The sequence below is a fragment of the Phaenicophaeus curvirostris genome, chromosome 2 (assembly GCF_032191515.1).
Source record: "Phaenicophaeus curvirostris isolate KB17595 chromosome 2, BPBGC_Pcur_1.0, whole genome shotgun sequence".
In the NCBI taxonomy this organism is placed as follows: domain Eukaryota; kingdom Metazoa; phylum Chordata; class Aves; order Cuculiformes; family Cuculidae; genus Phaenicophaeus; species Phaenicophaeus curvirostris.
In genome coordinates, this window is record NC_091393.1 from 26,193,268 (window position 1) to 26,215,697 (window position 22,430).

At 43.3% G+C, this 22,430-nt stretch overlaps 1 protein-coding gene across 2 annotated transcripts; it reads right to left on the bottom strand.

The window, feature by feature from the left end:
- Window positions 1–7,120: 7,120 nt before the first annotated feature.
- Window positions 7,121–14,678, bottom strand: FAM110C (family with sequence similarity 110 member C). Of its 2 annotated transcripts, XR_011336933.1 has the most exons (3): window positions 13,495–14,678; window positions 9,267–9,780; window positions 7,121–7,132 (listed from the first exon to the last, which is right to left on the bottom strand). XR_011336933.1 is itself a non-coding variant. In XM_069851596.1 (2 exons), the coding sequence occupies exon 1, from the start codon at window positions 14,630–14,632 to the stop codon at window positions 13,535–13,537; it is 1,098 nt and encodes a 365-aa protein (XP_069707697.1). In that variant the 5' UTR covers window positions 14,633–14,678; the 3' UTR covers window positions 8,495–9,780; window positions 13,495–13,534. The 2 variants fall into 2 exon arrangements, 1 of the variants encoding a protein (XP_069707697.1); XM_069851596.1 differs by lacking the exon at window positions 7,121–7,132 and having other exon boundaries at window positions 8,495–9,780.
- Window positions 14,679–22,430: the final 7,752 nt, after the last annotated feature.

The window sequence follows — 22,430 nt, forward strand, 5'->3', positions numbered from 1 at the left end:
CGTACCAGCATCTGTTTGTAAAACGGGCTCTGAGATACTTCTGATAAAGAGAATTATGACTCAGAAAGGCTGTAACTGCTTTGGAAATGTTACACCATTTCAAACAGCTCAAGCTGTTTCCAAATATCTTAGCAGCCCCTACTTCTTGCCTGCAGTATCACTTGGCTTGTTCTGTCTCCAGGTACTACCAACAACAAATTAATTACTTCATTAAGCGCATCGAGAAACTTTGAGCCTGAAAAGCAAAACATTGTATAAAGGTGGTATCTAGTCCCTAAGACGTCATTTAAATGATTCTCACGTCAGCTCTGCTTTACCTGGGAAGCTTATCGGAGTCACACAGAATAGTGGACCCTTCCTGACTAATTATAATGAACCAGAAATTGCTTGTGTTTCCTTTGATTTTATTCCTGAAGAATTTTTCAGCCATCCTCCACACAACTGAAAACCTCATCATCACAGCTGTATCTCACTCTTTCTGCAGTCTGGGAGATTTCCAGTTCATCTCATTCCTGTTGTTTTTTAATTGTTGAAAATCTGCCATTAATTGATTTAATTTTCACCTCTTTTTTTCAGCAATTCTGGCTTTGCTCTTATTTCTGATGGATTTGTTGCCGTGCAGCACGCTTCTCCCTAAGGAATACATACATTTATATTTTAATATATTGACTTTTCATTGCACTGTCTCATTTGTTCTTACTCACAACTATCCATGTTTACTTCCTGCTCTGAATATGTTTTCTTTGCTTTATATTATAACCCTTGCTCATGGTGGCAAAGGTGTAATCCTGACTCTCCAGACACCATCAGTTTGTCTCCAGCTATATCTCTGAGGTTAGTCACAACAAACAGAAGCACTAGGGAAGGCTGGGAAGTCTGCAGGAAACAATCACAGAGTTCTTAATAATGGGAATATTTGTACCAGGCAATATTTACATTTTGCAGTCGTGCCCAGGACCTAAGATGCTACACATTATACACTTAAAACAAAACAGAGCACTTACCTGTGGCCACATACTGTAACTCCCCTGGGGCACTCCTGCCTCCTCCACTGAACCATGAACTTGGATGAAAACCAGGCTTGAAGTAAAACACAAAGTAGAAAACCAGTATCCTTCTGTTTCTTGTCCAGATTCAATAACTGAACAGCCCTAAATGTTTGAATGTTTCTGATCCGGATTATAACTTTATTTGTAGAACCATGAAAAGCTTTTCTTTGAAAAGAAGTACATGTAAAAATACCTTGAAAAGATATATACCTAGAAGGATGTTGAGTAAAATAAAGAGAAAACAAGTACAGGAATCCTTGGTCAGCATTTGTTTTAATTTAAGAATGAGTTTAGTCATTTTAAGCTGGACTCATGCTAGAAATATATATTTGCAATCTCTTTAGAAGGACAAATACAGGATTGTTTGAAACGGCAGAGCATACATTTAGATGAAAAGAAACCCTGTCTTCTTCCTTTAACTTATTAGTGTTTATGCTTCTGGAGTAGGCAGAGGTCTTGAGGCTGATACAGGAACTGTTGAGAGGATGAGTTTAGTGAGTGGTTTTAGAGTCCAGCTCAGCCACCCCTCTTCCTAGCAGGCTTCCTTTCACAGCAGTCCCCAGTCCTTCATCGCCTCCTGCCACGTGCACAATAGCCTCAGAAGATTCCCAGGGAAGTGCTAAATTGCTAAAGCTTTGCTGGAGGTGACCAGGGTGTTTTAATTTGCACTTCAGCACACTTCAGAGCCTGGATCCGAAGATGACAGCCAGTAACTAGCTCAACAAGGCCATCCCATTTGATAGCAGGCTCTTGTTCCTTGGCCCTATCTCAGCTAAACGAACATTTCAGAGTTTCAAAGATTTTCAGTCAGTTTTCTCTTCAGCTGAAACCCACAGCAAGTTGACGTGAACTGAACAGAGAGAGGATTGCTGAAGTACAATTGTGCACACAGAGATTTGCAGTCCTTTTGAATCAACTTTAATTTGCAATTAAAGTAATATAAATAGATTTAAATCCATACCTGTAATTAAAACAACAGTTTCCCATGTCTCCCCGTTGTAGGCAGAAGCTGAGTTTCATTCTGAGAGGAATTATCCCTTTTGTAATTTACTACCTGAGATCTTGCCAGCTCTGCTAAACTATTAGGTAAATTGAATCATAGAATCATAGAATCACCAGGCTGGAAGAGACCCACCGGATCATCGAGTCCAACCATTCCTATCAAACACTAAACCATGTCCCTCAGCGCCTCGTCCACCCATCCCTTAAACCCCTCCAGGGAAGGTGACTCAACCCCTCCCTGGGCAGCCTATTCCAGTGCCCAATGACCCTTTCCGTGAAAAATTTTTTCCTAATGTCCAGCCTGAACCTCCCCTGCTGGAGCTTGAGGCCATTCCCTCTCGTCCTGTCCTCTGTCACTTGGGAGAAGAGCCCAGCTCCCTCCTTTTAGGTAGTTGTAGAGAGCAATGAGGTTGCTCAGGTTTTACTGTAAAGGTTGTGAGTCACTGGCACAGGTTGCCCAGAGACGTGGTGGATGCCCCATACCTGAAGGTGTCCAAGGTCAAGCTGGATGGGGCTTTGAGCAACCTGATTCAGTGGAGGTGTCCGTGCTCATGGCAGGGGGTTGAAACTGGATAATCTTTAAGGTCCATTCCATGATTCTATGATTTTATAAATATTTAAATGTCAGGAGAATTTATTTGTGATAGTTTGTGATCAGGCACAGACAGCTATTAATGGGGATTTTAGAAGAAGTGGCTGCTTTGGAGACTTTGAATCAGTGGGCGGAAAAGAAATCTTCTTACCATCCCATCACTTTGTTTCCTTAATGGGTTTTGAGCAATGTAAGATGATATGTGAATGTTGTGATCTGGAGGAATGAGGTGGTCCTTCTTCCCACAGCTGCAGAGAAGTAAAGTTATATGATCTAAATCACAGAATCACTAGGTTGGAAAAGACTCACAGGATCATTGAGTCCAACCATTCCTATCAATCACTAAATTATGCCCCTCAGCACCTTGTCCACTTGTCCTTTAAACACCAAATAATTCAAGAAAATAGTCTGTTTAGTAAGGTTACATTGAAGGCCTCTTATCAACACTTACACAATTTTCAGCCTCTTCATAGTAATTGACATCAAGAAATGGAACGCTTTTCTATAACAACGAAAAGAACGGAGACCTCTGCTTAACTACGCAACTCATTAACTTCTTGACTGTTTGCATGTTTAGTTTTTTGTTTCCTTGGTGAAGAGACAGATAAAGACTGAGCAGAATTAAAACCTAACTGGAAACGTTACTAAGAAAAAAAGACTGCACAAGAATGAGAATAGATAGAAGAGTGCCTTGTGTAACATGGCTGGCACGAGTGAGTTCATTGGAAATGTAAACACGGAAAGGGACTGTCAGGGAGGGCGTACGATGAGCAATTAAACTGATGAGTAACTGTGGAAGTGGTTCAGACTTCCTACTCACCAATGAGAAAAACAGTGATGTAAGAAGAGGTTGGGTTGACAGGAAGGAGTAAGAGCAGCATTCCCCTTGGTGTGCTCAGCTGTACCTGCCTCTGTGCATGAGTCTAAATGTTGGCTCTGGCTGGTCCTGCACTGTCTTATGTTGATCAACGCCTGATGAATAATCACATGTTTTTGTGGGTAACTGTGGATGATTGCTACCCTCTCGTTCTTGCTACAGCCTATGAAAAAACAGAAAGCTGGTGCTCCCATTGGGACCCTTGATTATTGAGACAAACTGTGAAATCCAAACAATCAAAGACCTTATGTCTTTTTAATCATCTTAATTGCCAAGGTAACCCAACTCCCCTACAAATGTGCAAACTAACTTTACAGAATTTTATGGTCTTCCAGGAGCTAGACTGATTCCTGAAGATGGATATATTTCATCTGAATGTTTCTTTTCTATGATACTGTTTGTTTTTCTAGTATAAAACCAGTCTCATCGGCAAGTGTAAATGATCAAAATTCTCAACGTCTTTTTTCATTGAGACCTACCTAGGCTAAACTGCCTGCTACTTCACTGCCTGAAAATGAGTTGAGAGATCCTTTCTATGTCCATTTCACAATGTTCCACCTAAGAGAATTGATATAGTCCCCTGTAGTCTCACAGGAGAAATCTCAGCCTGATCACTAAACCTCCCCAAAATTTGGAGGCATATATTTGCAGGGTCAAGGTAAACCCTGTGTTCTCTTATTTGTCTGCTGTTAACATAGATCACTCTTTTTCCTTGTAGATATAAAGTACTTTAGCAGTTCTGCGTTCAGAGTGTTCCAACATATACAAGCCACCTGAAAAGGCCTTTTCCCCCGCACTACGTCTTTGCAGAGTTTCTTTTTCACACCTATTTATTACCTAGAGATAAATCAGAAGCGAAGCAGTGATTAGTAAGCTGTGGACTTCAGGAGGTTGCTTACACCAGATGGTCCAAGAACAGGAGGCCACAAATCCTTATTTTTTTGAATATTTCCACTGACCTTCATAATATTTAGGACAAAGTTGCTATGTGAAAAATGACTCAAGGGCAATGTTCTTAGATGCTAATCCAGCCTGTAGCCCAAGGTTAATCACAGGCTATGCTGGCTCCTTCCTCTCTAAGGCAGCAATGCTAGCAAAGGTTTGCTCTTGGAGATTAACCTCCATAGAAAGGGGATGCACAAATTGTCACCACTTTCCTGACTTGCTTTGTATCTCGCATTGACACAGGTAAATAATAGTTTGTGAGGAGAAGGCTACATGTCAATGACAATAAAGTTGCTCTTGGGTTTTTGTGGAAGAACCTAATCTGCGCAGCAAGCATCGGTTAGGTCTACCTCCAGCTGCGTTCAGATGGTGGCTGGTGAAATACTTGTGTCTGCAAAGCTTAGATCACACCAAAATGATAATTATGCAACTGGAATGCATTGGTCTCTGGTAAAAGCTCACTGTATGCAACCATTATTTCTGCTGCTTTCTTCACAAAATACATGCACAGGGAATTAGCAACATATATTGAAGTCTTCCTGTGGAATCCAGTCAAAGAACAGCATGTTTAGTGGGACATGTCCCAGCCCATGGCAGGGGGTTGGAACTGGATGGTCTCTAAGGTCCCTTCCAACCCAAACCATTAAATGATTCTATGGTTCTCCGATTCTATGTTAATATGATTCTGGAAATAACATTTTTATCAAAGCAGAACTTCAAACTCCCTGCTGCTTTGGACTGGCTGCAATGAAATATGTTATTGCCTGCAGCACACTGCAGCTTTTGACAAATTAACCCAAATATACAACTAGAGCCTGGAAAAAAATACTACCCTTCAGAAACAAACTATCTCACTTTTCAGCCATATTCTGAACTGAAAAATACTAGACTATTGTGGAACAGCCCTAGTCTCATGCATTTCAAATTTACTGATGGTGAGAGCTAAGTTATCTTGAGTGTCATCTCCTTACAAGCTTCCCTGCCTAAGTTCTTAACCACGGGGCTGCTTATGGCCCAAAGAAGCATCGTGCTTTCAGATGTATCTAGCGACCTTCCAGTACCTGAAGGGGCTTCAGGAAAGCTGGGGAAGGACTGTTTACTAAGGCTTGTAGTGATAGGACTAAGAGGAATGGGTAAAAACTGAAGAGCAGCAGATTTAGACTAGACATAAGGAGGAATTTCTTTACCATGACACTGGTGAGGCACTGGAACAGGTTGCCCAGGGAAGCTGTGGCTGCCCCATCCCTGGAGGTGTTCAAGGCCAGGTTGAATGGCACATTGAGCAGCCTGATCGAGTGGGAGGTGTCCCTGCCCATGGCAGGGGGGTTGGAACTGGATGGGCTTTAAGATCCCTTCCAACCCACACTATGTTATGATTCTAAGATTCTGTGTTCATAGTCTACTACCAGCCTCACTCACAGAGAAATTAATTCCCTAATGGGATTCCAGCTTTAAAATAATAGTACCCTAGTGGAGACAGCAAAATAAAAGTACACTTTTTCAAAAAACCACCAACATTCATAGTGGTATTTTTATTTGTATGCCTAGTACACAAGTTCTTTCATAGGAATATAAACATAGCAACTTAGATCCATACCAGATCTGACCAGTACTCCGTTTTGAAGGATTCAAAAGCAGATGCAAGAAACTCCACAGAAGGCAATGACAGGACAACCTGCTCCCAAGAGAAAGCTTCTGCTTAATCCCCATAGATGTAAGGTTTGGCCAGTTTCACAAAACATGAAGGCCTATAGCCCATAGAAAAGTAATATACATATTATAGAACAATCTGTATTTCTTACTTACAGCTTTCTGTACAGTAATATTTACAATATATTGCAAGGATTACAGTCTCTATCTGATGCCTTTATTGTCAATACTTGCTTGCAGGCCATAAAACCCAGACTTTGTACCTTTCACCTGTTCCACTACAGCTGTGGACATTGCCCCTTGTCACAGCATTGGAGCACCTTGAAACGCTTGGGTATAAACAGCAGTTAGTACTGCACGCTTGCACTCCACTTGACTATTTTAGTTTACATAGTTCCAGTCAAACAAAATCATTCAATTTATGACTTGCCTTTGCCCTTACCCCCAGTCTTAGGTTTCCTAAGCTGGAAACCCAGCTCTTAGGTTTCCTAAGCTGGAAATCCAGCTCTGTCGCTAAAATTTCTGTTCATAAAGCAATAGTCTCTCAGTTTATCACTTAAGCTGAAAAGCTTACAAAGCATGTCTTTTATAATGAATTATTAAAAAAGAAAAAAAAAAGTCTTGAGTTTCTTTGGGAAAAAGATAGTGACTTATGTCAGCAAGTTTTTATCATTTTGAGGGCTATGATGGAAAGACCTAGCAGAAGGAAGGAAAAAGCCTTTACATGTAACAGTAACAGGAGCTGGTGAAGTCCAGAGCTCCCACTCTTTAAAAAATGCAACAAATTACCTGTTCCTAAGATATATGCAGGAAGAAGGATTCTCGCCTCCTGTCATTCCTGGCATACTAGGAAAGGTAGGTAATTAGCTTATCCAGAAGGTACTACTGAATAAAGGGAATCTATAGCTTATGAGAGGAAGATCTTGGGTCCACATCATCTCTGAAGTAAATGACACCTTGGAGAGGGTGGTGTTCTTATCAGAGTTTAAGCAAAGCCAGGGAAATTTTGCCACGTATCTATGTGAAAAGTCACTACGACCCTATTCAACCATTCATAAAGACAAAAAAGGGGATTAAAAAAATATTCAGAAGGGGGCCAGTTCCGATTTCACTAATCTCTGTCATAAAACATGCATCTGAAAGGGTAGTTCTTTTGAGCAAATCAAATATTTTCCTTCTTAACACTGGAAACACATGACCAATGCACCTTTCATCTTAACTTTCAAGAGCTGTTCAACTGAAAAAGCAAAAACAAACATAAGTTTGAAAGTTAAACAAAAAAAAAATCCTGGGAAACAAACCAAAACAATTCTCTTCCCTTGTATCAGGGCACTGACTTCTAATGCTAAAGATTTTTCCTGCTCTCCAAGCTGTCTACAGTCATACATATTTTCAAGGTAAAGCAGTCCTTAGCTCTGACAAATGCATATAAATATTTACGTGGTACAGCACCTTGCAAAGTGAGCATGAAAAGAACAGAAGCATCAAGTTGTGTTCCTGACTAATTAACCTAGACTGTATCCCTTAAAAACCTGCACCTTTAAGTGCATAGATCTTATCATTTTAGCAGCATCTTGAGTTAGAATTTTCTGAGAATCATCCTTTAATAATAATGTAACAAATATATGTGGAAATCCCATTATATAACCAAATGTACCGGCTTCCCTAAGTTCGCATAAGCTTACCCTTGCAAACAATTTAGTTTTCTCCTGAGCGTAAAGTGGGCTCAAAATTATTTTATCTGGAATCGTTATCCATCTATCTTGACAACTTCAGACAAGCAGACCTTAGAAAATAAACTAGAAAATGAAGACAAATGCCATGCATTCCCAAACCGTTGCCGTAATTGAGAACTAGCCATCCAGGGACACATTTAAAATGTATGGAAATGCAACCCAGAAGATCTCGCTGTGAATTTAACTCGTGTCAACCAAACCACTTGATGAGCACTTCAAGGGCAACCCTTCCTCCTACCACTAACTGGATCATCGCCGCTCACCCTCGCCCTTTCTGCTCCTCCAGGTGTATTTACTGAGAGCAGCAAACACTTGAGAAAGGTAGCTTGAGTGCTCACTTGAGCTCGGCATCCACTCGGCTGCGCCGGCAGCTGTTTTGGGCCAGAAGAGGCAGTGGGACAAGCTGCCCCAGTGCAGGCAGGAGGAATGTGGAGAATGAAAGCTGGTGCTTCTGCTCTCCTCAAATGCAGGGCTGGTGGCCCCGCAAGCTGGACGCTACCTCCATGGACACGGAAAGTAAAATTTTAACCTCTGCAGGACCAAAAGGGCAAGTCAGCATTGCAACAGCAGGGCTGCTCTCACAGATGGGCTTTGGTGCAACTGAAAGGAAAACTGATTTTGGCTTTGATTGGGGTTTTTTCGCTTTTTTTTTTTCTTCTGTGGTTTGGAATGTCCTCAAAGAAAAGCTTTGGTGCTAGAGATTTTCTAGCTAGGAATGACAGATTAAAGTCAGTGTTTGAGGCACAGCTAGCAAATTCCATGAGTTATTGTAGAGGCCTCATTCACTATATGATCCAAAGTACTTTTTATCAGGTTTTAAAGCACTTTTAGCTCAGCCAGTCCAAATGAACCGTTTTATTGATGATATCAAGGAAGGTGCTGTCTACATTGGGTTCCTCACTCCATCAGGACATTTACCTACCCTAACATGCCTTCTTGCCATGAGCACAAGTCTGCCACCCCGTACATTTCAAGCACAGCCCTACTCCAGACCCACCCTAGGGAAGTGTGGCTTTACATAGCCTGGGATACAGTTTCCTAAAGTGATTCTGTAAACCCACTGCTCATTCATAGCACATAACATTAAAGATGTTAAACCAGAAGCTGCCAAACAATGCAATGATTTTAATATCAGAGCCTGAAATGTATTGCAAAAAAAAAGTAGAGGAGCCCTGGTACATGTGAATTGTACAGTTCTGCAAACCCCTCCCTCTTTCTTGACTACCTGTTTCTTGGAATCATGATCTTGAAAATATTTTGAGCAGGGTTTTAACAGCAATTCCTCTCCACTGTCTGAGCAAGCTGTACGGCAGAGTAAGCTAGACAGATACAAGATACTCCAATTTGGCTTGAATACTCTTTGAGAAAGAGAAGCTCGGCAGGGATTTAGCTTACAACATGTTTGCCAAGGATACCACATAAAGCTGCCACAGTTAGTCCTCATCAGCCAAGCAAATAACACCTAATGACGTCAGGACGAGCCCTGGTCAAACAGCTTTGGTAAGACAGAGCCTTTGAATGTCCGGGTGGAGCCATCTGCCTGCAAGGAAACGCCTGACCCAGAGGTCATTGCCATTTCATTCCCACTTTCTCCTCCCATCCCTGTTGACAAATTCCTTGCTGGAAAGAGATGGATGCACGACGCAGACCTTCTGTCACAGCTTGGAGTGGCATCCTGGGGCGGGCAGCTGATGCTGAATATTATTGTGGATTGCAGTTGTTTCCACACTTTGCTTTTCCAGTTCACAGTCTCCACATGTCATTGCACTCTTGGACACTCCTGCACTTGTGATAAGAGTGAGGTTGCCCAGGGGTGGGGGTGAAGGTAGAAGACAATAATAATATACTAAACTTGGATGAAGTCATGAGCCAGATGAGGGAAGAGTTTCTCCTTGTGTCTGGTTTTGTTCAACTTCCAAGTCAAGGATGCTGAAGAAAAAGGAAAAAAAACCTGTCATTTATCACAACAGACAAGCGCAGGGTGATATTCTAAAGCTTTTATTCAGCTGCTTATAGAATCATAGAATTATAGAATTATAGAATCACCAGGTTGGAAAACACCCACTGGATCATTGAGTCCAACCATTCCTATCACCCACCAAACCATGTCCCTCAGCACCTCATCCACCCGTCCCTTACACACCTCCAGGGATGGTGACTCAACCACCTCTCTGGGCAGGTATTATGGCTATTTCCAACATAGTAATTGCCCCTCTCAGGAGATTTCCACTAGAATAATCAACATCTATTTAAGAATAGTGCTGAAACTCAAGGCTGAATAATTTTGACTGAACCCAGGAAGGAGGACGTGGAGTAAGCACCCTTCTTACAGTCAAGCAGGACTGACAGTGAGAGGAGCTGAACTGCAGAGGTGAACTGCAGGCAATCCCACCAAGAAGCAGCAAGACCCATCTTGCTGAGGACCTTGGTTTCCTCAAGATCACAATCCATGCTCAGACCCTGCAATCGTCACAAAATGTGTTAGGGAACCTGATTCTTCAAATAGCTGTTTTATTTACATGGTGTGCCACCAGGTCCCAGAGAGCTCATGAAATATTGAATGGAGAACATAAAATATGAATGGGATGATCACCGGCCCATAAAAGCCATCCAGTTCTTGAAAGGTGTTTTCCTCATAGTGAATGCTGGACTTTGGAAAACAGGTTTCTGCCTCTTTTCCCAAAGAAGGTGCAACAGTTTTCAAGCCTCTGTGTAAAATAAGAAGCTTTCAAGGATATGCCTGGGAGCATGAGGGTGAGCACAACGGTCCCCTGTGAGGCACAGCAGTCCACTGCCCATTAATAACCAGTAAGTAAACTAAAAAGAGCCAAATCACAGAATCACAGAATCACAGAATAACCAGGTTGGAAGAGACCCACCGGGTCATCAAGTCCAACCGTTCCTATCAAACACTAAACCATATCCCTCAGCACCTCGTCCACCCAAATACATGGATACATTAATTATGAATGAATGAATTATGAATTAAAACACTCATATCTTACATGATGCTGCATTGTCAAAAGAAAGCATAAGACTGAAAGAAAAGATGAATATTTGGGTATAAGGAAACACTAATAACAGAAGGACAGGACTCATCTTCTGATCACATGGTGATAACCACTCGCAGCTTAAATTATTCCCAGTAAATGTCATACTGAACTTTTGACAGCCCTTTATGAATCCTGTTCTTTATTCTGGGTGCTGTGCAGTGGTATTTTTAGCTGACCTTTCTAACCTTTCTGTTTCTGTGGTCTAAATAGTAAGTATATTCACAGTTTTCAGAAACTAGCTTCGAAGCAATCATAGCCCTACTGTTGAGGTCTACCAGCTGAGAGTCACCCCCAGTGTGTTTAAAATGAGGTTTATAATATGGACCCTATCGATCAGTGTTTCCTAGGCTGTCAAAAAGTTTGGTGCCAAAGGGAATTGCTACCGGTGTAAAGCACTCCCTTGTTCGAGGTATTAAAGTTATTGCAGAATGACAACATCCTTGAACAAACTTACTGTTTACTTCATGGACGTTTTTCACCATCCTGTTAGACTGGGTGCGATGAACTGACATTTTGTCTTCAATGTTAAAAAACAACACACTGACCAAGCCCTTGAGAGGTTACACCAGCTCAGCCCCTTGAAAAGACCTTCCCTGGTATGTTACTGCACTGAAATCTGCCTCCTGTCCTCTGCACTTAGCAAGGTGGGCAGCTGCACCAAACTTCACAAACCTCTACCTGCTTCATTTTGTTTTGTGCATCCTCCTGGCCTTTTGCCACAGAAGGATGAGCGAGGAGAAATGTATAGAATCATAGAATCATAGAATCATAGAATAACCAGGTTGGAAGAGACCCACTGGATCATCCAGTCCAATCATTCCTATCAAACACTAAACCATGTCCCTTAACGCCTTGTCCACCTGTCCCTTAAACCCCTCCAGGAAAGGTGACTCAACCCCCTCCCTGGGCAGCCTGTTCCAGTGCCCAATGACCCTTTCTGTGAACATTTTTTTCCTAATGTCCAGCCTAAACCTCCTCTGGTGGAGCTTGAGGCCATTCCCTCTTGTCCTGTCCCCTGTCACTTGGGAGAAGAGGCCAGCTCCCTCCTCTCCACAACCTCCTTTCAGGTAGTTGTAGAAAGCAATGAGGTCTCCCCTCAGCCCCTTCTCCAGGATAGCTCCTGACAGCTCCTTCTTCTCTCTAACGTAATTTGGGAAAGGATTTATCACTTCTTTCAGTTGTCAGACGGACACCTGACAACGACTCTTATCTACAAGGGCTTCAAATGTATGTGTTAAAATGGTTCTCTTTCTCTCCCTTCCTCTTCCCCCAACTTGCAGGAAGAAAATACATTTGAAATTTCAAAAGCAATCCAAATTTCACATAAATAAAACCCACTTCAAGTAAGTAAATGGATTTTTGCATTACATAGATTAAAAGAATCAGGAGTGACAGCCCCACATCCACAACAAAGAGGCTCAAGCACTACATTTCTTCACATTCTTAAGGCCCACATGCTCTATGAACAGCTGCATCTACACAAAATTATGTTCTTCTCATGCACCAATTACAAACTGTCAGAAAATATAGATGTAATCCTTCATAGCAAGACTTACTCATACAATTTTTAAATACCACACTGTAAGCTGCAGTGCTTATCCTAAGGGCTTCGTGTATTGGATGGAGAAAAAACTGCTGTCTACTGCATCATCAGTACCAAAGGCACCATGAATATAGTCCTTTTTCAGGAAATCACATGCAAAAGGAACACGGCTTTTATTAAACCAGGTTATTGGCTTTTACCCAGGCTAAATTTGTTCTGCTTTTGATCTGCTTTTGTCTGTGAAGTTATTGATTTCCAGGTCGAGATGCCACACATTTGTATTAATTATCTTTAGTTTAAAACAATGAACTACCCCTCTGACCAAGACAAACCACACAAGTGATTTCCAGCTCCCTATACCAAACCGCAGAGCAAAATCCACTGCAGAGCAGCAAAATCCACTACAGCCAAACAGGACAGAAAACTTTTAAGGCCTGTGAAATGCTTGCTGGTCACCTGGAACAAACTTTTATGGTCCCAACAGAAAACTGCAGGGAGGGATAAGGTTGCTCGCAGGAGCACTGAGTCAGCTTTGCTTTCCTGATATGTGGGAGTGTCTAAATATAAGAAGGGAGAGAGAGTGAGGGAGAGAAAGGAGGAGAAAATTGCAGCAATATAGTACAAATAGAGTGTATTCCTACTTATTAATAGTTTCAATTCAGTCTGTTATCTAAGCAACTGTAATTAAGAGTGGAATACTTTTCTAATCTTCTTTTTCTAGCCTGTGGTACAGCAGAAATTAGGAGAAAACAAGTTATTTACAAAGCAGGCAACTGCAAAAGGCAGACATCCCTCACAGACACTGACTCTAATTTCATGTGGGGGGTCGGATCAAAATCTGGCAAGCTGCATGCATTTATTTGTTTGCATTTTGGCTTTTGTAACGAACCAGGTTTCTGCTTTGCAGAAGGGCCATTACTTGCACATGTAGTGTACAAAATACATTTTCCTTCTGCCTTTGACGAAAAGACTAAAATAAACTAAGGAAAGCCAACCACTCTCTAAAAAGAAAAGAGATAAATCAAGAGGGCGAGGCTTTGCACACACCTTGACATCACCAGGCTGCAACGCACGCTGAAAGAAGCCATCATGCCAGCTCCTGGATCACCTTGTTAGTCTCTCTGGCTTTCTTACACGTGTACAGCCATTTGATTATCCGAGCGTTGCGCTCGATCACGGAGGTGCTGCTCGGGACCTGCTCTGTGAGTTCATCTTCCAGCAGTCCTTCATCCCCGCTGTGCCTCGTGAAGTCACTCTCGGACGTTGCCACACTGATGCTGCGGATCTTGAAAGAGACGTTGTCGGACACCACAGAGAAGTTCTCTCTCCCGAGATCCTCAATGACCTCCTGCTCCAGGCCACAGTACTTGAAAAAAGTATCAAACTCAGAGAAGGACTTGGAATAGCGCGAGCTGATGTCCGACTGGGAGCGATGGAGACCTCTCCTCCTCACCTCCTTAACCTCCTCCGGAGGTATTCTCAGTTTTAAGGGTCTCTCATGCTCTTTGGCACATACCTCTGGGGCTTTGGTGCTCACAGCGATGGTTTGCTCCGCTCCGTGGTCGCTCAGCTCATAGTCACCCAGTTTTGGTGAGAGGTGCTCTTTGCTCTCGGCGACTGTGGAGTCCTCCATGACTCTGGGCATCTCAGGGGAAGCCAACTGCTTTTCCTTTACAGACCCTTGCAAGATCCTCCTCACCAAGCTCCCCCGGCAGCCGTCCTGGCTTTGACCTCTCCCAAACTCGCATTTCTGGCGGTAAATCACCAGGGAATCCGGCCGCATCTGCCTCTTCGGGGTGCTGCGCCTGGCTATGGGGGGGCCGTGCGGCAGGGGGGCACGGCACGAATAAACCGCCTTGGCCAACTCCAAGGGCTTCGCGCCCTTCCCTCTGCCCAAGTCCTTGCTGCTCTTCTTGCTCTCCACCGAACACGTCTCGCTGCTGCTCTCCGAGGCCGAGCTCAGCACGATGACGGGCTCCTGCTTGGTGCTGATCACCCGTTGGCTCTTCACGTACTTGGCTTTGTCGGCTGCCAACCTCTCCACGGCGCTTTTCCTGCCCGGGTTGCCTGCTTCCATCTGCCTGCGGAGATACTCGGGGCCCTTGTTGAGGAGCCGCAGGGTGAGGGACGAGTGGAGGTCGGAGATGGCGTGCATTCTCACGGCCCGGGAGAGTTCAGTTGGCATAGCAGGTTTCGGGGACGCGGATCCCGCATCCAGCCCTGGGAGGGAAGGAAAAGAAGAAGCAAGAAAAGAAGAGGAAGGAAAAGAAGAGGAAAAAAAACAAACACGAAAGCTGAGAAGTGGGGAGGAAAAAAAAAAGTAAAAGGAAAAAAATTAAAGTAAAAGGAAGAAAAGGGACAGAAAAAAAGAAACAAAAAGGAAACTGAGGAATGAAAAAAAACGGAAGAGAGAAGGAAAAAGGAAGAAACAAAAAGGTAAGAAGTAAAAAAGGAAGGAAGAAAATGGAGAGAAGTGGAAAAAGAAACAAAAAGAAACAAAAAGAAAACTGAGGAATGAAAAAAATGGAAGAAAGAGAATAAAAGAGGAAGAAGCAAAATAAAAGGTGACAAGTAAAGAAAAGGAAGGAAAGGGGAAGAGGGGAAAAGGAGGAAAAGAAATGAAAGCTGAGGAGTAGAAAAAAGGAAGAGAAGGGAGAGGAGGAAAAGAAAGAAGCAGAAACAACAAAAAAAAGTCCGAGAAGTGGGAATAAAAGGTCAGAAAAAAGAGAGAAGGGGGGGAAAGGAGAAACAAATAAAAAAAAAAGCTGAGAAGTTAAAGAAAAAGGTCAGGAAAGGGCGAGGGGAGGCTGGTGGCTGCAGCGCTGAGCGGCCCCGGCCCTTCTCGGCGCGGCTTGCGCGTCCCCAGCGGGTTTGCGCGTCCCCGAGCGGTTTGCGCGGCCCCGATGGGGTTCGCGCTCCTCCCGCCGGCCCGGCCCGGCCAATCCCGGGTTGGGGGCGGTCGGGGAGTCCCGGGAGCGGGGAACATCGCCCGCGGCACCTTCCGCGGGGCCGGCAGCCGCGGCTGGATGCGGCGGAGCCTCCCCCCTCCCTGGGGCAGCCCCCGCCGCCCCTCCCCGCGAGGCCGCCCAGGGGCCGGGCCGGGCGGGATGGGGCTTGGAGGCCCTGATCGAGGGGAGGGGTCCCTGCCCAGCGCCAGGAGCTGGGAACGGGATGAGCTTCAGAATCATAGAACCGTAGGATCATAGAATCACCAGGTTGGAAGAGACCCACTGGATCATCGAGTCCAACCGTTCCTGTCAATCACTAAACCATGTCCCTCAGCACCTCGTCCACCCGGCCCTTAAACCCCTCCAGGGAAGGTGACTCAACCACCTCCCTGGGCAGCCTGTTCCAGTGCCCAATGACCCTTTCTGTAAGGAATTTTTTCCTAATGTCCAGCCTGACCCTCCCCTGGCGGAGCTTGAGGCCATTCCCTCTCGTCCTGTCCCCTGTCACTTGGGAGAAGAGCCCAGCACCCTCCTCTCCACAACGTCCTTTCAGGTAGTTGTAGAGAGCAATGAGGTCTCCCCTCAGCCTCCTCTTCTCCAGGCTAAACACCCCCAGCTCTCTCAGCCGCTCCTCATAAGGCCTGTTCTCCAGCCCCTTCACCAGCTTTGTTGCTCTTCTCTGGACTCTCTCCAGAGCCTCAACATCCTTCTTGTGGTGAGGGGCCCAGAACTGAACACAGGATTCGAGGAGCGGTCTCACCAGTGCCGAGTCCAGAGGGAGAAGAACCTCCCTGGACCTGCTGGTCACGCCGTGTCTGATCCAAGCCAAGATGCCATTTAAGGTCCCTTCCAACCCAAACCATTATATGATACCATGATCCTATGATTCTACAATTCTATGAAATGTATGGGTGCCTCTACCATTGCACTTTATGAGTACCTAAAATATAGAATCATAGAATCATAGAATCATAGAATAACCAGGTTGGAAGAGACCCACCATCGAGTCCAACCATTCCTATCAGTAATGAGTTAAAAATACCAGAATCCCACCTTTGGAAAGAGAAAACAAGATTCACAATTGGCATTTGAGCAAAGTGATGACCAGGAAGACATTTATTCATGAAGATGCACGTGTGAAGCGTCATGGAATGGCACAAATCTGAATTGCGTGTTATAAATCTTTGCCCTTCAGAAACGCGGGGCAGGTTTCCAAAGGGGCAGAACTCCCATCTGGCACTGGCAATTCTGAACAGGCAAGGCAGAGCCTTTGGCTGTAATTTAAACACCTGAAAATTAGACATGTAAGTCATAGGTAATCACCTGGGACACTCTGAACATCCAACTTTTACTCATGTGAGATGCACCTCCCCATGGTTAGTAACAACTGAATTATAGATAACATTTTTCCTCACGTAGAAAACAAAAGCTGTTCTTGTTGTTTTGTGGGGTTTTTTTGTTTGCTTTGTTGGTTTGGGTTGTTTTTTCTTTGTTTTTTTTTTCATTTATAGAATCATAGAATCATTAGGTTGCAAAAGACCCACTCGATCATGGAGTCCAACCATTCCGATTTGCCCATGAAATCTGTGGGACTATAATATCAGAATGCTTATGTGCTGATTGACTTGATCTTTACGATCGCTAAACTGACTTGATCTTTTCAATCTGTAAATCGCGGCAAGCATGTTTACAAAGGATGAAATGGGCTTTGGGCCTCCCTGTCCTTGTTACAAAATTTCAGGGTACGCCACTGCCACCAGGAGCAACTTGCGTATAGCTGTGTGGCTGGACAAAAAACGTACTAAGCACTGTTAGTGTCAGCAAAGTGTAGGTCAGGGGTCAGGTATGTGTTCCCCTCTGTATCACTTGGTCAGAAGTTAGGGGCCTGAGCATCTTGGGTACATGGAACTTCTTTGTTTTAGGGTGGGAAATCAACAGTTTTTGTGTTTTCTTGCATGTGCTTCATGATAGCACTCAAGATCACCTGCTCCATGACTTTCCCTGGCACTGAGGTCAGACTGACAGGCCTGTAGTTCCCTGGGTCCTTCCTGCGACCCTTCTTGTAGATGGGCACAACATCAGCCTCCAGTCCAGTGGGACTTCCCCAGTCTTCCAGGACTGTTGGAAGATGATGGGAAGGGGTTTGGCCAGCACATCTGCCAGCTCCTTCAATACCCTTGGATGAATCCCATCTGGCCCCATAGACTTGTGACTGTCCAGTCGGGCTAGCAAGGCTCTGACCACGTCCTCTTGGATCATGGGAGCCTCATTATGCTCCTCTAGCTCCTGGGTTTGTACACAGAGGGGACAACTTTCTTTACAATTAAAGACTGAGGCAAAGAAGGCATTAAGTACCTCAGCCTTTTCCTCGTCCCCTCTCACTGTTGTTCCTTCTGCATCCAATAGGGACTGTATATTCTCCCTAGTCCCCCTTTTATTGTTAATATATTTATAGAAAGAGTTTTTATTATCTTTCACAGACTTAGCCACAGAAGCCCCTTAACACATACTTCTGCATGTTCCTAGCAAGGTTCTCAGGGTGGGGTAGAATGGAATTCTTGTGGATACATAGAATGGGCATATTTTTAGAGGAAAAATGGGTTTTTTTCTATAGGTATACAAGTAGAGCTGGTTCATGTAACAGCTCACCTGAAAAATTAATGTCCTCAAAACCCAAGAGAGAATAATGAAAGTATAAGCACAGTTAATTTTCAGGGAGCCCTTGCCTGTTAAAGTAGCTCATACGCAGATGTGTAGGAGTGTAGTTAATTCTGTTACATATTTCAGTGCTTCATGGGAGGCTGGGTTGATAGAGAAGGCTGATTTATTCTGACAATGAGTCTTAGCAATAAGCTAATAGATGTGATTAATTTAGTAATGAGATTAAAGTTTCATTCCCATACCCATATTGACAAATTTGTCTTAAGTTTTTCCATGAACTTTTTCCTTGGAGTTCTATGATGCTGGATAATGTACCAACATATATTCATATCCCTCCATGCCTTCTAATTTGTGTTTGTTCCAATTTCTTGTGCCTTGTATCTCTGAGCTTTAAGAACGTAAAACAAAAATCACAGATGTGTTTTGTTTGCATTCATTTGAGCTAATGACAATGAATATACATGAGTATCAGTAAGAGTGGTCTAATTAAGCAACTCCTTTTTTTTATCAAAGCTATTTATTCACTTCTTGCCACATAAAAAAGCCACCACCAAGAGCAATTGTTATATAGCTTTGTCATTGGACAATAGTATTGTGTTTAGAATTAACGCACAGAAACAACTGAAAAATAGATTGTTTTGGACAAAGTTTCTAAATGCAAACAAAATGAGACATTCTCCTTTCACTGAAGATTTCCTAGGTTTTGAAGCCATGTCTGAAAGACAAAGACATTTTGATGGAACATTTTTCATTTTAAACCAGTTTCCTGCTTTCTCACTAACAAAGCAAAATGTTTTGATTTTCCACAAAGTGCAAGTCACAAGAAATTTCTCATGAAGAATCACAACTTTACAGCTGACTTTCTTGATATGTGAGATGCTTCTCTTTGTGAACCCTGTGTGATGCCAATGACATTAAAAGTGGCACAAGAGCCATTCCGAGGTGAGAAAACGTGAGCAGCAAAATTTTTCAGCTTGGTCCCCCCCTTGATAAGTTACATAATATAGCAACTACACGGCTATGTGCTGTTTATAAGATATTTAGGTCACATATTTAAGAACTTAAAAACATTTAAGTTTAAAATATATTTATGTGATTTGAAATTTTTTTATATATATGTAACTCTTGGCATTAAGTCTTATATTTATGGATACACAGTAAGAATGCTTAAAGAAGGGAGAGCCATTGCATTTCTTCTTTCTGGAAAATGGAGTGAAATAAAGTGTATTATGAGAGCCCCAAGTGAACAAGTTGGCCCAGTAGAGGCTTGGAGACAATGAAATTGTGTCCACTTCTGGAATCCTCAATGTAAGAAGGATACAGAGCTGTTGGAATGGATCCAGAGGAGGCTACAAAGATGATCTGAGGGCTGGAGCACCTCCCATACGAGGACAGGCTGAGAGAGTTGAGGTTGTTCTTTGATTCTATGAAATGGAAGAAACAAGGGGCTCAGCAGCATCTGTCAGCTGGCGTTGGTCTCTCCCTGTCAGTGATGCCTTAAGCAAAGGTAAGACAAGCAAGTCCTGCACTCGCTAAACCTTAGCTCACAGCATGAGTCTTCCCATGAAAGGGAAGAGTCTTACAGAATATATCTGAGTCAGCTGGCATTTATAGTTATCACTAAATAACTATAGTTGAATTTTATGTGGAGTAAGACAAACAATTTTTCACTTCTGTTTGTGTTAATAGGATGTGTCCAGGACATGTTTTCCTCCTGCTGGAGATTGGAAAGCCAGTAAATAAGAGCTGCTGCAGTATGACTGCAGGTAAAAGTATAACGTGTGCAAAGCTTAGGTCGTTGCCATCTACTGTTCCCACCCTGTTCCCCATGTCAGTAACACTCCTTTGATTTATAGCAGTCAAAGGGCAGGAATAAAGCAGTGACCACAGAAGGTGAGAGGCAAGGGGAAGACCAAAGAAGGAGGTGCTCAGACCCTAATAGAAATGAGATGCTCCCATTTTGGAAGTTCTCAGTGCAGTTGTGTCCCAAGGCTGTGGTTTCTCCCCTGTAGCAGCTGTCGGTGCTGGGCTTATGTGTTGCCTGAAAAGCAGGAGCAGCCTGGATCAGAGGATGATTTGCTCCCGTTGTGACATACTGGGTGGTGCCACTGGGTGTCCTGTTTGCTGCATTTGGGCAATTTACATCCATAAAGTGGAAATGAAGAGTTTCGAAACGGCTGTTTCCAGTGGTGAATTTTCAAGCCTTTCAACATGAAATCAGTGAAAGTCACAATTCATCCTCAGATTCAGGCAATAGAAGAATGCATGCCTGCTTGCACATCTTCAGGTAGAATTTTAAGATTCAGGGCTTGAGCACTCTACAGCAAAGATTTTGGTAGAGTCAGACCCGCATGACTTCTATATCCCCTTTTAATTTTTCCCACCACTCCCAGATTACTTAGCTTCCTTTTCCACCCCATAATCCCATGTTGTTTGCTTCATTAAACTTAGCATCTTAGTCAGAAGACATCTTCCTCCTAAAATTAATTAATTAGTGGCCTTTATTTTTTAGCAGAATTATTTTGGAGACCCCGTGTGTACCACTTTTCAGGTTGAAGAACCATCATAAACCTCAGTAGGACTGTAATTTGCATCACGCTGGCTCATGTCGATGTTGGGGAGCCTTATTGGAACAAAGAGCAGAAGAAAAATGATGAATAACACCATAAGATGAAACTTTGGCAGTGCCAAAGGGGAAGAAGATACAAGCCATGACATGCTCCCTTCCCCTCAGATGCCCTTTTGTCCCTGCAGTACATCTGAGCCTACACTAAATTTTTCATACACCTCTGCATGCCTAACACATGAAAAAATTAAAAATCCAACCCAAGTTTGATACACAACATATTTAGGTCTGTGTGAAAATGCTGAGGCTGAATATTTTGATTTAAAAAGAATGACATATTTAGTATGTCATCGGAGAGATCAAAGTCATTGAATAATGTATGAAAAGGATGGGGAAAAGCAGGAGTTTTCACAGTAAAACACAGCTACAACACTGCGGAGGAAATAAATAAGTTAACTCCCATCACAACTCTGCTTGATCAACAAAGGGACCCTCTGAATTTTGAATTTAAACCCTTTATGAATAAAAGTATTTTATGTGTGTTAAAATAAACTTTGCACTCAGTAAGAGGTTTTTACTGTTGCTTTTGCAATGTAGAAGTTGGATAAATGTTTCCACAGTCTTCCCCTGTAACCAGTGACAACTTCCAGTTGTGAAACTGCATCCCTCAGCGGCTGCAAAACTCTTTACAAACTAACCAAGCTCATACACAGTCACTTCTCCCGGCACAGGAGTGGGTCAGGGTGCTTCTTTAAGCACTTTATGCATTTATAGGCAGTGCATTTTGAGCCAGCAGTGTGCACTCACAGCCCAGAAGGCCAACCCTGTCCTGGGCTGCATCAAAAGCAGCGTGTCCAGCAGGTTGAGGGAAGTGATTCTGGCCCTCTATTCGTCTCATGAGACCTCATCTGGATCGTTGTGTCCAGTTCTGGAATCTTCAACATGAGAAGGAGATGGAGCTGTTGGAATGGGTCCAGAGGAGGGCTACAAAGATCATCAGAGAGCTGGAGCATCTCCCATACGAGGACAGGCTGAGCGAGTTGGGGTTGTTCAGCCTGGAGAAAAGAAGACTATGAGGTGATCTTATAATGACCTTCCAGTACCTGAGAGGAGCCTACAAGAAGGCTGGAGAGGGACTGTTCATAAAGGCTTGTGTTAATAGGAAAAGGGGGAATGGGTATAAACTGGAGAGAGGCAGGTTTAGATTAGGCATTAGGAAGAACGGTCCAGCGGGAGGTGTCCCTGCCCATGGCAGGGGGATTGGAACCAGATGATCTTCAGGGTCTCTTCCAACCCAAACTATTCTATGATTCTATGAATTACTGCAATCCCTCTCACTCATCAGCATATTTATCCACACAGTTTTCCTCCAGGAAGCAGTGTTAACATAGTTTCATATATTGCTAGCTTTGGTCATACAAAAGCCCTTCACGCGCATCGCTCGTGGTTTCAAGAAGTTGAGAGACTTAGTGCATATGGACATCCCATAGCTTCCCCTGTTTAGTCTCACACATAGGCTCGGTCAGAATGCATGTGATAGATTAGAAAGCATATAAAAGGTCATTGATTACTGGACTCCTGACAGAAGCCTGTTGTCTGTTTTATACAATTTATATCCTGATAATTGGGCTATTGACCTGGCAAGTGTGTGAGGCCATTTGCCCCTCCCAGGTGCAGAATAAAGATTTGAAATCAGATTTCTTGCTTTCCAACACAGTAGCTGCAATATGGGTGCCGTAGTTCATTTTCCCTCAGATTCTGCTGCTGCAAATGGTTTTATTTTACTTGCCTAACTAGAAATTTACTGA